The sequence below is a fragment of the Panthera pardus genome, unplaced genomic scaffold (assembly GCF_024362965.1).
Source record: "Panthera pardus isolate Hobbes unplaced genomic scaffold, ASM2436296v1 HiC_scaffold_25, whole genome shotgun sequence".
In the NCBI taxonomy this organism is placed as follows: domain Eukaryota; kingdom Metazoa; phylum Chordata; class Mammalia; order Carnivora; family Felidae; genus Panthera; species Panthera pardus.
In genome coordinates, this window is record NW_026526821.1 from 46,056,699 (window position 1) to 46,072,160 (window position 15,462).

Sequence of the window (15,462 nt, forward strand, 5' to 3'; positions counted from 1 at the left end):
CATCTCTGCCTCCCATCTCTGCTCACTCTCTGCCCACGCTCTGCTCTCCCCGCACCTGTCTCCTCCATTTCCCCCCATCTCTTATGCAATATTCCCTCCACTCCCATGTCTTCCCACTGTCCCTCTCCATCTTTTATCTTCCAATCATGTGCACATTCTTTCTCTTACACACTAATACACTCACTCACATGCATCCAAGTTTTAAACATGCTGACTGCTATATTTTCTTGAAAGCATCACATCATTTCCTATCTTCTTCAACTAGAAGCCCTCTCTCTCTCTATCCTGCCTTAGGTCTGGGCCGTAATTATCTCAGTAAGCACTTCCTTCATAGTGTTGTCATTGCTTACATGTCTGTTTTGCCACCTCGTTGTGGGCTCCTCGTCTTACTATTTCAGTGCTGTCAGTATCTGGGCCACAATGTGGCACATAATAAGCTCTCAGTAAGCTTTGAGGAACACCTCCCTATTCTTTAAGCACTCAGTAAGCACTGGGACTTCTCCCTTGACTGAAAATTAATTCTGTATTTTTCAACTTGCTCTTTTCTGGACCATGAACAACTATGTGAGAGCTAATGTGGTATTGGTTCTATCCTGTGTTATACCTTCCCAGGAGCATTTCTGTTTAATAGCAGAGGCACTCTGAAGATACAATGTCACTATTTAAAGATGTGATTCTTGTTGGAAATTCAGTCATTAGGGTATATGTGCCTACGAGGGATAAAATTTGAAGAGAACAAATATTTGAGCCCTCATTCGATTCCTACTGAGCATTGTGACAGCCACTCTGGGCAGGGCAGGACCTTCAGGCTCCTGGAGGACAGTCTGTAGCTTTTCCCATTTTTTATCAACCAGAGTGTCTTACTTGTTAATATGTATTAGTTGAATATAAATAAGTGTTCCTGCGTACCTTTTTGTAAAAAAACATCTAAAAAGGAAACCCATAGGGGCACCTGGATGGCTCAGTCAGTTAAGTGTCTGACTTTGGCTCAGGTCATGATCTCACAGTTCGTGAGTTCAAGCCCCACTCTGGGCTCTCTGCTGTCAGCACAGAGCCTGGAGCCTGCTTCGGATCCTCTGTCTCCCTCTCTCTCTGCCCCTTCCCCACTCTCTCTAAAAAATAAATAAACGCTTAAGAAATAATAAAAGGAAACCCATATCCTGGAAAAAATAGGAGAAGAGAAAAGACTGTGACTTGTAGTCCTGAGGGTGAACTCAAACAATTTATGTAACTCTCTGTACCCATTTTTTCAACTCTAACATGTGGAAGCTGGGCCAGCAGATCTTAAATGTCTGTTCAGTTCTGTAACCAAGAATTTTTATATAATCCTGGAGACCACTGAAAGAAGGAAGCCTGTTTAAAAAAACAAAAAGGTAGTGGTGGCACTTTCAGGCAAATGGTAATGTGACGAGGGGAATTTGAAGGAATGTAAGTGGGGATACAGAAGAAAAGAAGAAAAGAATGGAAAATGAGATGTGCTATTAACATGGAAACATATCCCAGAGACCTGAAAGAGATCCCATGACCTCCACCTCCTTCAGATAACCCCAGATGATTGTCAACAGATTTCATCAGTTGAGCTGAGATGAAATTGTGCACAGCGGGGAAGTGAATAGAAAGTTCTCCTAAATTTAGGTGGGCAGCATCAAGCTCAGTGCTGGGAAGCAATACATTAGCAGATGGAACAAGTTAGTTACCTGATAGGTTGATTCAGTGCTCTTGAGTTCATTAAAATAGGTTTCCCTGGGGGATTTGTGGGAAGAGGGGACTGTCCTTAGAGGTGCTGTGGACTGGCAGATGCTACCGGGCCATGAGAACTTTGGCCCCTGAAACAGCAAATGTAAGAGGAATCTGGGCCACATGGCAAGAAGGGAACAGAGACCTGAATCAGCACCAGACAGAAAGGATGCAGTACAAATCCTGATGTATTGTGGAAATATAATGGGACCTTATCAAAGAAGAAGTGGGGCATAAAACATGGAAAGACTGATAGTTGGAAAAATAGGGCACATGCTCTGCTGTTTTATCATTTTTAGCTAGGGAATTTTTGGAAAGATTTGTCTATACAGTTTTCCAAACTGAAAAAACTTTTAAACATAGTACAACCCTTTATATGCAGATAGAATAGGAGGTGGGGTTGAAAATCCCTGCTCTCCAATGTTTAGGAGCTAAATTTGATGGATAGTAACCAAGTATCATATGTATGAATAAATGGCAAAGAGAACAAAATGTTTGTAGGCAAATCTGTGGTCCTAGAGGATGCAGAATTATAGTTTGCATCAATTTTCAATTTATCATAGCAACTTTTGATTTCAAGTACATTGTTCAGTTTTTATTTGTATCACTAATTTAGGAAAGTACCTACACTTCAGTGAATTTTTCAGGTCCATTGAGAGCAATGTAATTTGGACTCTTGAGACTTCTGTTACTATTCTTTATAAAGTCCTAATGCGGTTACAAGTTTTTTGCTGCAGCAGAATGAATTAAACAAAAGTCATGTTTCCATGAGAAAGTGCTCTGTCTTTAGAAGGTATGGCTCTGAAATGATCCCATAATGAGAAAAGTAGGTATAATGCCTGTTGCGTGTTTATAACTGATCTCAAAGAACATAAGAAAATATTTGCAGCCACAGGAACAGAGTTTTTATTTAACCAGCAATTATTTAATAAACCTCAATATTTATTTTGTTTATTTCATAATCCACTCCCATCCCTTTTTAAAGATACTTTCCCTTAGAATCTGTAAAGTATGCCTTTTGAAAGCTCTTGGAGTTGAAAAGTAACTATCTCTGAGTCCAAAGGAGTAGGTAGAACAGAGAGATGTAAATTGTATTGTCTTAATTGCTTTATTTTTAAATCTTTTCTTGGTTTATCTTTTTTACCGGCCTTATAAAACTTCCATTTAATTAGGTATTTCTTTAGATTATTACTGTCATCTATCATGTTAATAGCATTCTGATAGAGAAAAAAATTCCCTGCTAAATTCTTATTAGAAATGGGGCAGCATGTAATATCTTTTAAGATATTTTGAGGGAAACAAGTGAGTTTTCATGATGATTGTCTGTTTTTTTATATGTCAAAACAAAGCTCAGGCCAATTTCATGTTCAGACTAAGAACTAAGGAAACAGTTCTCTGATTATCTCATAGGTGTTTTTCTAATTGCAGTGCATCACGGCCTAATTTAGAAAATGTTCTGATACTTATCTGTGATGAACCACCATCCGTGAATTTCTTAAGGCTTTAATTACTAACATACTGAATCAAAGCCCTTTTTATGCCTTGCTTTTAAGAAAAAGTCATTTTATGATGGAATCACTTTCATCAATTATAGTGCGATAATGATGCAGGCATCTTCATGTAGTTATTAGTGCCAGAGCAAACTTCATTACTATGGTGCTGATCATTGATGTTTCCTGTATATTTTTATTCATAGAAAATGGAGTTTGTTTCAAGTCGATGAGCTAGCAAATAATATACTCTGTTCCTGTGATTAGTAGGACCATGATACTAATGTAGATATCTATAAAGATAAGAAGTCTGTAGGATTGATTTATTTTCCTTTAGGACAAAACTTTTCAGGGTAAACACTGTCTAATGTGCTGCTTTCATAATAAAGTAACTGGATTTTCCTGATAGCTTAATATGCTAAGGTTTTATTCCCTAAATTGATGGAAGACAGTAAGAAGCCATCGGGTCTTATTTAAAAACATACAGCATTTTATAGACCTCAGCTTTTGACATTTTATTTGTGAAATTTTCTATTCTAAGATAAGTTGAATTTCTTAGTAACATCAACTTTTACTTTCTACTTCACTGTTTTATACTCTAAAGACTAAAAAATATAGGCAGATGCTGGTTATAATAAGAGCCACCACAAAATCAAAACTTTGTTTCTGTTTAGACCGAATATGAGGCTCAAATTAAGAAGACACAGCTACTCTCAAAAGATAGACCTGGAATAAAAGGTGAACTGAAAGATGAAGACAGAGAAAAGGTAATAAATTAAAACAATAAACTTTCTGTTAACAGAGGATTTCTGGAGTGTTTCTCTTTTACTATATTGTTTTAAATAAAATCATCTTATTACAGAGATCTTTTTTATTAAACCTTAAATATTATTTAAAGACTTATAGAGTATTGCTTTAATGTCTAATTCAATTAAATTTGCTAAAAGGCAGTCACAGCAGGTTTAAAAGAGATAGATTCCAAAGAAAACCTTAGTGTTGTTAGCAGGTGAAATTATGTTTCTCTAAATAATGCTTTGTCGCTGCTTTTTTTCTTCGTTCCAGAAATGTTTTAAATAAAAGGTAAACAAAATATGGAATTTTGCTTCTTTTCTTTGTATATATAATTTTGTACATTTTAACCTTTTCACAGAGAAAGTGGAAAGAAAAGATTGCATATCTAAGCAACAGACAAAAAGACTGGCAAGGAATACTTAAATAAATTCTGCTATGTATCTGCCGTAATGCAGGCTTCTAATCCTGCAGCCTATCTCCATATAAATGATTCTGTTCAAGACCATAGATGTTTTCTTCACTAAAAGCAGTAAAGCTCTTTTAGATGAAATGTCTAAAAACATCTTGTAATAACTTGGAGCATGCTGGCAAGAGTAGTCACTTGTGACTATGTGTGAAACCCCCTCAGCCAGTCGATATTGTAATAAGCAAAAATGGTAGCATCACTCCATTATTCAGAAAAGCCAACAGCGTGCTTGTTCCTTAGGCTGCAGCATTCATTAAGAAAAGCTTACTGGGCTGAAAGCTGGAAACAGATGATAACGGGATATGATTTTCATATTTAATGCTTTCCTTGGAAGAGTATGTGTGCTACAGATTGATAGAAGAACCAACTGCTACTTTACTAAAAGACTTTCAGGTTTGCCCTATAGCTACCGATGGAATCATTCAGCCAAGAAATTAACTTTTTCTCCTTTTACCTGCTTTATATATCTGCTAAGCAGGCTGCCTGGCTGCCAGTAAATGTTATTATGCAGTTAACTGTTTGGTATTTAAGACTCTTATCAGAAAAGAAACAGAGGCCACACTATTTTGTTTTTATAGTAGGAGGAAGGTTTTAGTTTTCCTTTTTTCCATGCATTAGCAGGCATTAATCTGAGTTTATAGGAAGTTTTAGTTTTCCTTCCCAAAGATTAAAAAGTTAAAAAACCTAGAATTTAGAGCATTCTTTAAACTGTAAGATACAAAACACCAAGCCCCAGAAACCTTGACCTATATAAAAAGGCCTTTTAATGATAAATGATTTCTGTGCCATTAGATGTATGCCGAATGTGGTATGATGTGATAGACTTCTAAACCATTCAGGCAGTTTTTCTGTTTGACATTGGGTCATGAAATAATTGATGTGTTTTTAATCTATAAGCCGGTTTGTTCTTTCTATGCCATTCCTGATAAAGGCATTCTTAGTACAGCAGTGTCAATGGTACTTAAGTAAAATGGGAGACTTTTTTTTGTATTTGCACTAGTGATCCCTTACCTTACATACAATTACATAGTCTCCTTTTAAGTTATATTTAAAATTAGGGCAAGAGACATACAGCTGACAACCCCTTAAAGACGTTACATATAATAATTAGAAGACAGGTATTTTCCTGTGTACTATAAAGTGTCATCTTAAAAGCTTTGATTATTGACTGTATATAACAATCAATTAGGTAACATTTTGAGAAATTTCTTTCTTGCCTATATTCAATTTCTTATTGGTGTTCCATCAATTAAAAGGTAAATACATTTTAGTAAAATGATGAATTAATGAATCCTTATTATATGCTAATTCCAGAATAATTGCTTATCATATGAGTTACATTTTTTTTCCGGTGGAAATCCATACATGTCTTCTTTAGACAGTCATATGAATTAGTCTCTGTTCCCAGAGTTGTTGGTCTTCAGGTATTGGCCTGAAGCACAATATGGTGTCACTGGTTGAAGTCAATAAATCGTTTTTAAGCATGTGATCTGTGTGAGAAGCCACAGTAGGAGATCCCCCTATGAATTCCACAGGGCTTGTGCTCAAGGTGCTTCCTACAAGGAGATGTCCTTTCTAAGGCACAAGATAGTATGTAATGAATGCCAGTTACATGTGGTGGGCATGTGCTGCATGAAGAAAGAAGGTATGCTTCTACCAAAATGAGTGGCCCAAGACTCAGTGGAGGAGGTGGTGTTTGAACTAGTGTGAAGGATGGGAAAGATATCAGTCAGTGGGGATGTGGTAGACATTCGAAGGCCAGGAGATGTCATGATTAAAGGAGTAGAAGCAGGAAAGCCCAGTGGGCAGTTGTGCAGCCTGGCTGAAGTCCAGTGTTCTTGTACGGAAGTGGTAGACAATAAGGTTGGAAAGTTATATCATGGAACTTCTTAGTGCCACATTAAGAATTGAGATTTCCTCCTGGAATCGTGTGTGTGTGTGTGTGTGTGTGTGTGTGTGTGTGTGTGTGCGCGCGCACGCATGCGTGGGCATGTGTAATAGTGTGTGTGTGTATGTGTTGGGGCAGGTAAAGGCAGGACTTGTGGATGGAGCAGTGACATCACAGCTGTGCAGCAGCAGGGAGATAAGGCTGGAGGTGCCATGGAGGACGAACTGGGGGAAGGAGTTGGTGGAGCTGAAGAATCAGGGTTTGTTCAGACAGGAAGAATTAACTAAGAGCCTAACTTGAGGGTTGCCATTAAAGTGGAAAACACTGATGAGGGGGAGAGGACTTGTCAAATTAATGATAATTCTGAATTATAAGAAGCTATATTTTTTAAGTGATTGTATACCTTTCAACCATAGCAGTAACATGGATACTCTATCAAGAAAAGTCATCAAGCAGTGATTGTCCATTTTCTCAATGTAAAACTCTAGCTCAGTTTCATAATAAGGCATCCAGAGTTTTCATGCCTCCTCTGGCTACTTTTCAGAGTCCTGTGTTCTCTTAAGAGAATTAATAATTGGTCTACTTGTTCCCCAAGCTTATTTCCATGATTAGTTTACCTAGTAAACTTTTGGTTTTTGGTTAATAGATAGCAAAAAGACAAAGTTCAAGCCCCCATTCGGATCCTCACAAATTTTACTATAATTCAGTAATCCTTTCCCTCTATTATACATTGCATTTTTTTGTTGTTGGGGCAGGGTGTAAATTCTAATTCTGTTGGTCTTTTGGCATGTTCTAGTTACTTAGTTTTTTATATGAGCAGTGACTAGAGAACATACATAAAAAAACATCAAGGGGCACCTGGGTGGCTCAGTCAGTTAAGCGTCCGACTTCTCTCTTAAGAGCCCTCTTTCTCTCTCCTCCCCCTCTCATGCTCTGTCTCTCTCTCCCCAAAAATAAACGTTAAAAAAAAAATTAAAAAAAAAATCAAAGCGTATGTATTGTCATTTGTGAATGAGATATCAATTTTGGGATGGGGTTTGTGAAGTTTCTTTGAACTATTTTTGTGTGTGTTTGTGTGAGAGAGAGAAAATTTTTTTTTATATTTTAAAATTTACATCCAAATTAGTTAGCATATAGTGTAACAGTGATTTCAGGAGTAGATTCCTTAGTGCCCCTTACCCATTTAGCCCATCCCCCCTCCCACAACCCCTCCAGTAACCCTCAGTTTGTTCTCCATATTTATGAGTCTCTTCTGTTTTGTCCCCCTCCCTGTTTTTATTTTTGTTTCCCTTCCCTTATGTTCATCTGTTTTGTCTCTTAAAGTCCTCATATGAGTAAGGTCATATGATTTTTGTCTTTCTCTGACTGACTAATTTCACTTAGCATAATACCCTCCAGTTCCATCCATGTAGTTGCAAATGGCAAGATTTAATTCTTTTTGATTGGTGAGTAATACTCCATTGTATGAAAGAAATTGAAGAAGACACAAAAAAAAGGAAAAAGATTCCATGCTCCTGGATAGGAATAACAAATATTGTTAAAATGTTGAAACTACCCGAGGCAATCTTTGAACTATTATACTATGAAACTTGTTCTACTAAAAGCAGAAGTGAACTGGATCCTTCACAGCAAGAGTGTACCGTGCTAGGCCTGGCTGGAGATCTGTGGAGGACCAGGGAATTTTGTCACAGGGCTGAAGGCTAACTGGAGAGGTCCATTTCACTGTTGTAATACTTCCTGCAAGGGTCACATGGAGAATGGTTATGCGGGCTGTTACTTCTACTTCTCATGTTAACTGTAACAATGGGTAATGATCAGTGCACACTTATTCTGTGCCAGGTGCTACATGAAGCACTTTATGGTCATCAACTCATTTAATCATCTCAACAATTCTGGAAGTAGATGCTGTTGTTATCCTCATTTCATGGGAAGGCTCAGAGAGGTTAGTTAACTTCCCCAAGACTACACAGCGAGGCAGAGCCAAAACTCAAATCCAGACTCTTTGGCTTCAGTGTCCATGCAGTTAGCCATCTTGCTGCCCTGCCATCTGAGGTGGTGTGGGTGAAATGCTCTTCAAAAGTTGGGAAAAATTCCTGATCCAATAAAAACACCCTGGCCAACATCATGCAAAATATTCCAATTATCCATTTAGATGCTGCATTTGTGCCTAACCTTGGTCTCATTTGGTGCTATAATATTCCAGCTAAATCAGGTGAGCCAAGGAAAGCAGAGCATCTGTCTCTGAACTGCTCATGTTTACACTAAAAGGAGAATCCGGGGCGCCTGGGTGGCTTGGTCAGTTAAGCGTCCGACTTCGGCTCAGGTCATGATCTCGCGGTCCGTGAGTTCAAGCCCCATGTCGGGCTCTGTGCTGACAGCTCAGAGCCTGGAGCCTGTTTCGGATTCTGTGTGTCTCTCTCTCTCTCTCTCTCTCTGCCCCTCCCCTGTTCATGCTCTGTCTCTCTCTGTCTCAAAAATAAATAAACGCTAAAAAAAAAAATTTTTTTAAAGGAGAATCCATTTGAGTTGGCTTGGTAGGGCAGAAGAAATACCTTAAAGCTCTGCTGAAGAAGAACTTCCAGTTGAGAAGACATGTGCACTTTGTGTACAGTGGCTTCACCTGTGGGTTGGAGCTGTGTCAGGAGAGGTGGTGAAACTGTGGTGGGGAGCAGCCCTGTTGCAGGGGAGGCACCAAACAGGGAAGACAGCCCAGTATTACATGATGGGAAGAGTTCCGTTTCCAGAGGACAGACCGTGGCTCCTGGGATCTGAGCAGTATTCACAAGACCAAGGCAGCCACTGTAGGGCCTGGGCTCATCTCCAAGGGCTGAAGTGACCGGCATTGTGGAGGAGACAAGTGATTGAAATAACATGATGGCAAGGGTAAAGGGTAAGACTCTCCTGAAATACCCATAAAGAGAAAATGACTCAGGTTGGAATCTTCTGGAAGCAGATCCTAAGACAAGGATTGGAGTGTAAGTGGTTTATTTGGGAGGTGGTCCCAGGAAGCACAGAGGAGAGAGGAAGGTGACACAACCAGTAGTGTGTGATTGAATGATTGAATGGGTTACTACTGTGAGCAGCCAGAGCTCAGTCCTATTGGGGAACCTTGGAAGACTGTGTAGCGCATGCCTTAGTGTCTTCACACATGGGCGTAGAAAAGGGAGTGGGGATATATTCTTCAGTTCCTATCTGTCATTGACTGAATGTTGTGGCTGGCTCTACTCCTGGCTGCTGCAGAGCAGTGAGGGAAGCTCCCAGGCCAGAAGGACACTGTGGGCATGTACTGGGATGGTGAGGTTCCCATAGATATGGGTCTGGCCCTGTCATACCGGCTACTGGAGAGAGCAGTGCAGGGCAAGAGTAAAGTGGTTGGGTTATTACTTAAAGTTATCTATATAGGCCCCAATTTCTTACCCTTACTGGCCCACAGTACCTCATTCACCAGCAGTCTCCTTGATCCACTGCTCAATTCTGAAGAGTGCAAGCATCTCCCTAAAGTGGGGCTCTGAGCGGTTGCCCAGGTTTCTAATACTGAGACATTGTACCTTGCTTGGGATAGTGATACACCCTCGCAGAGTTGTGACTTTATTTGACCTAGAGCAATGACAAAGTCAGAAGGTGTTCAGCTGGGCCTCTTTTATCTAAATAGCTTTTTCACTTGTATGTGTTTCTATTCACAAGACATTTAAAAATTAAACTGAATTACACAAAGTTTTTCAAGTCCTGGCGCTAATACTAGATTTGCAGGCCTATTTTTTCAGGAGACGCTAGAAAATGCTCTTCTCTCCATGCTCATTAGACCATGAGCTCCTGCACGGTAGGGTCTAGGCCCATCCACTGCTCCACCTGGTGAGTGGTAGCAGCCCACCAGCCTGCAGTGAGGAAGAGGAGGGAGCCATTCTTCTTGAGCGAGGGGTGTGCCCCATTCCACTGGAGTCTGAGGCCGGATGAAGTTTGAACTCTCCACATCCTGCTTCCTTTTGAGGGTACCTCCCAAGTGGGTAGTGTGGCTCAGAATGACAGCTAACATTTGCATTGGTCTTACTCTGTGTCAGGTACGGTTCTAAGGACTTTATAGAATACAGTACACACACACACATGTCTACACACACTCGTTACAACAACTTTCCGAAGTAAGATTTATTTTTATGCCCATTTTACAAATTAGGAGATGGAGGCCCAAAGAAATTAAGTAACTTGTCTCCAGATCACCTAGCTGGTCAGTGGCAGAGCCTTAATTAATAAATACATCAACTTTGCTTCTCAGTCATTGCAAGAAAGGTTTCACTTAGGAGAATGGTGGGAAGAAGTCTCTCTGGAAGAGACTTAACCTCTTTCTCACAGTCAAGAATGAAAATAACCATATTTTTAAATTTTCCTTTTGTGAAGACATTTGGCTACACAACTATCACTCCTTTGCTGTCTCTGTGGTGGAATTATGTGACAAGTGTGTTATGTGTCAAAGACTCTTACAGGTGAGAAAATTGCATTCATATATATATAGGTACACATCTTGTAGTAGAGTGATAGGGAAGAGAGAAAAAGTCAAGGAGAAGGGGAAACGGAAACAAGCCGATTTGGCAAGAGGAAGACAAAATTTGTGGAAAACACTGTTTCTTTTCTCCCTTTGATGGTACAAGGGATTATGGAAGCCTCCACAGGAGAACAAATTTTGATTTCCATTTTTTATAAGATTTTCCAAACTTCATATACTTATATTCTATGAAATAATGTATTAGAAAAAAAAAAGTCTTTTTCATGTAGTCTGAAAAAAATGTATTCATGCCTAGAACTTTTTTGGAAAGGAATCTGGCAATAACTATCACAATTATATATGCAGTTGACCCTTGAACAATGTACGGGTACACTTATTCACAGATGTTGAACTTTATGTACAGTTTGTACATGTATTTTCCTTATGATTTTCTTTTCTCTGGCTTGCTTTATTGTAAGAATGCAGTATATAACACATATAATATTAAAAGTATGTGTTAATCGACCATTTGTGTTGTGGATAAGGCTTCCAGTCAACAGGAGACTATTAGTAGTTAAGGTATATACAGATTTTTGACTGTTCAGGGGGTTGGATGTACACGTATGCTTTGTGCCAGCAATCCAGCTATCCTCAAGAAATAGAAACTCTAATTAGTTTAATAACATTAATACACTAGGGGCGCCTGGGTAGCTCAATCGGTTGAGCAATCAACTTCGGCTCAGGTCATGATCTTGTGGTTCGTGGGTTCGAACCCTGGGTCGGGCTCTGTGCTGACAGCTCAGAGCCTGGAGCCAGCTTCGGATCCTGTGTTTCCCTCTCTCTCTGCCCCTCTCTCACTCGTGCTTTGTTTCTCTCTCTCTCTCTCTCTCTCTCTCTCAAAAATAAATAAACATTTAAAAAATTTTAAAATAATGTTAATACAGTAAAAAAACCCAAAAAGTTTGAGGAAGGGATGAGCAGTGGTTAATCCATTTTAGGAAGAAAGAGCCTGCCTGTGTATGGGATCGCTCTTTTAATTGTAGTATGTTAGTTGCTTCTATCCTCACCTCTCTCAAAATTAGAAACTGGAGTTGGCATTCTGTCTTTCTAATGTAGTCCTGCACATTTCTTTTTTAACAGGAAGCTCTAAGAGACACAGTTATATCCCGAGCCACCCTGTATAGGAACCACAGAGCATGTACAGAGCATACTAAAGTGTATTATAAAAGAAAAGGCTATTGTCTTGATATTCTCAGACACTTGTTAAGCTTCTTTTTTTGCATGCTGTGGCTTTCTATTGTTTTGATCAAGGTTAATTGCATAAACCTAGGGGTATTGGGGAAAATGTTGGTGCTGGGGTGTGTGTGTTTATTTTTTGAAAATCACCAATTGGTACAATTTAGGAATGCTGAATTTATGTTGAAGTTTTTATCTGCTCTTCTCCTACTCTTCCCATTTACCCTATATAGACTTGGTTTTATTTATCAGGTACAGGTTCCACTTAGTGTCCTATTTTAATAGGTCTGATTTTATACTGGTTGAATTTAGTAGGAAATTGGATGTAGACTTCCAGTTTATTATTAGAGACTTTTATGTTTGTTTTTCAAAAAAGCTGTGGTTCAATGATACAATTTGAGCTTCATTGATTCCATTTTGAGTGTTGTAGCATAAGAGATGGGCATTGGAGTCCTCGTGTGTGGGTTTGAATCTGTGACCAAGAGCAAATTGTTCAACCTTGCTAAGTCCCATAAGGATGAGTACAATAATAATGGTTGTTTTGAGAATTAAAAAAAGGTAATGAATATAAATCTGTTTGACACCTGGTAAGTGCTTGGCAAATGTTCACTGATCCTGCCACCACTCTCACCACTGTCCCCATCATCTCCGTCTTTGGTCTCCGTGAGAGTAGCCATTCTTTGGTCCAGCTTTTTGCCACTTATCTAGAGAGTGGTGACACGAGCTCTGGGGATGGAGAGGCTACCTATGAGTTAAAGAAATGGGACGTAAAGCCACCGGGTGGTAACAGCTTGTAGTTGATTTATGTTATAGGGATTTGCCCAACAAAGTTACTTCTAGAAGATACCTTTGAAGCCTAAACTTAACGGATCCATTTTAAAATTAATATGGTTCTAGTGACTATTGGATTTAATGGCCAGAGATATCTCTTTGTGGCCTTAGTTGTGAATTGATTGTGTCTATAATCTATCACAGTGGCAAAATGAAAGAAGTGTTAAGAATTACTTTGGCATGATGTCTTAGCCAGCTCAGGTGGCCATAACAAAATACTGTAGACTGGGGGCTTAAACAATGGAAATTTATTTTCTCACAATTCTGGAAGCTGGAAGTCCAAGATCAGGCCTCTCTCTTTGGGTTGCAGACAGCTGTCCCTTCTCTCTGTCCTCATATGGCCTCTTCTGTGTGTGTGTGTGTGTGTGTGTGTGTGTGTGTGTGTGTGTGTGTATAGAGAGAGATCTCTGGTATCTCCTCCTCTTATCAGGACACCAGTCATATTGGATTAGGGCCCCACCCTTACAAACTCATTTAACCTGAGTCATCCCATTAAAGACCCTGTCTCCCAGTAGTCATACTGGGAATTAGGGCTTCCAACATAAGAATTTGGGGAAGGGGGACACAATTCAGTTTATAACACATGATGAAGTAAAATAATTCCTTCAGGATTGTTATATGTAAATTTTTATTAAGGGATTGTTTTTGAAATCTCAATGTGACTTAAGGACTTGCTTACACAGAAACTAGAAATAATCATTGAACTGTGTGAAAGCTGAAAATTTGGTCTGATAGTTCCATTTCTAGTCTGCATTCATCTTGATATTTCTCAGTTCCCTCACCTGTGAAAGAAATAATAATATAGTAAGAAAAAAATTAAGATTTTCTGAGCATTTTTTAAAGAATGTGAAGTATAACATGTATTTTTCAAAGTACAGTAATGATTAAGATCTACCTGCTTTGACAGCTGTAGTTAGTAATTTTTTTTAATTTTTAAATGTTTATTAAGAGAGAAAGAGAGACAGAGTGTGAGCAGGGGAGGGACAGAGAGAGAGGGAGACACAGAATCTGAAGCAGGTTTCAGGCTCTTAGCACAGAGAGTGATACAGGGCTTGAACTCATGAACTATGAGATCATGACCTGAGCCAAAGTCAGATGCTTAACTGACTGAGCCACCCAGGTGCCCCTGTAGTTAGTAATTATTAACTAAGTCATCATTATAATAATTGTAAACTAGGTCTCTCTTCTTTCCCCCCAGTAAAGATGTAGTCCTGGTTTTAAAAGTTACCTTCTGGGGGCCCTGGGTGTCTCAGTCCATTAAGCGTCTGACTTTGGCTCAGGTCATGATCTCACCATTTGTGGGTTCTAGCCCCGTGTTGGGTTCAGTGCTGACAGCTCAGAGCTCAGAGCCTGGAGCCTGCTTCGAATTCTGTCTGTCTCTCTCTGCCCCTCCCCCACTCATGCTCTGTCTCTCTCTCTCTCAAAAATAAACATTATTTTTAGTCATATCCATTTCCTTTGCAATCACTTTCCCCAGCTCCTAAAATGTTTAAAGAAACTACAGATAGAGAATTGTGTCAGGAAAAGGAAGAACTGAACCAAAATCCTGGATTAGAGATTTACCTCAAGCACTGAGCTACAGAAAGTAATAGGAAGGCGTAGAAACATTGATAATTATTTCAGATCCTTAAATACTGATACATGCACCTTCTTTTGGCAATAATGTCTGTCTCAAACTGTTCAATTCCTAATATTATTCCTGTGTCAACAAGAATGTGAAACACAACATTCTCTCTTCAGCTTTCCTGGCTCAGAAACTGCTTGAGACACATAACAATGTCAGAATTTTAAGATTAAAGACCACCCTATTTCCTGTTGCTAAGCAAACAAAATGCAGTCTGTTTTAAAAAAGAAAAGAGGCAACTAGGGGTGCCTGGGTGGCTCGGTCCCTTAAGCGTCCGACTTCGGCTCAGGTCATGATCTCATGGTCCGTGAGTTCGAGCCCCGCGTCAGGCTCTGTGCTGACAGCTCAGAGCCTGGAGCCTGTTTCAGATTCTGTGTCTCCCTCTCTTTTTGCCCCTCCCCTGTTCATGCTCTGTCTCTCTCTGTCTCAAAAATAAATAAATGTTAAAAAAAATTAAAAAAAAAAAAAAGAAAAGAGGCACCTGTCTCACAACCCATCTCAGCAAACAGGAAAGCTGCCAACCTGTAGAAGCCCAGCTTGTATTTTACTGGAGCCACTATTTTACTTTGCAAATGTTGAGCCAGTTGAGATGTAGCATTGCCTTACAGCAAGCAGCAGTTCAATTGTACAGGCCTATTGTACATTTTTTGTTGTTATAAAAGTTTAAGTAATTGCTGGTAGGAATGTAAAATGGTGCAGCAGATAAGTGGTTGCCTAGGGCTGGGGGCTGGTCAGGGAGGATGGGGAGTGATTACTAAAGGGCACTGGGTTTCTTTTTGGGGTAATGAGATGTCCTAAAATTGATATAGTGATGGTTGCACAACTGTGATTATACTGAAGCCTCTGAATTGTATACTTTAAAAGGATGAATTTTATGGTATGTGAGTTATATCTCAATAAAATGGTTTTTGTTAAGTTTGT

At 39.3% G+C, this 15,462-nt stretch overlaps 1 protein-coding gene across 1 annotated transcript in view; it reads left to right on the plus strand.

The window, feature by feature from the left end:
• Nucleotides 1-15,462, plus strand: part of KIZ (kizuna centrosomal protein) — a 143,298-nt gene that overhangs the window by 18,043 nt on the left and 109,793 nt on the right. Inside the window, exon 4 of the mRNA XM_019462377.2 lies at nucleotides 3,902-3,994. Coding sequence (XP_019317922.2) covers nucleotides 3,902-3,994 — 93 coding nt within the window. The remainder of the gene's footprint in view (nucleotides 1-3,901; nucleotides 3,995-15,462) is intronic.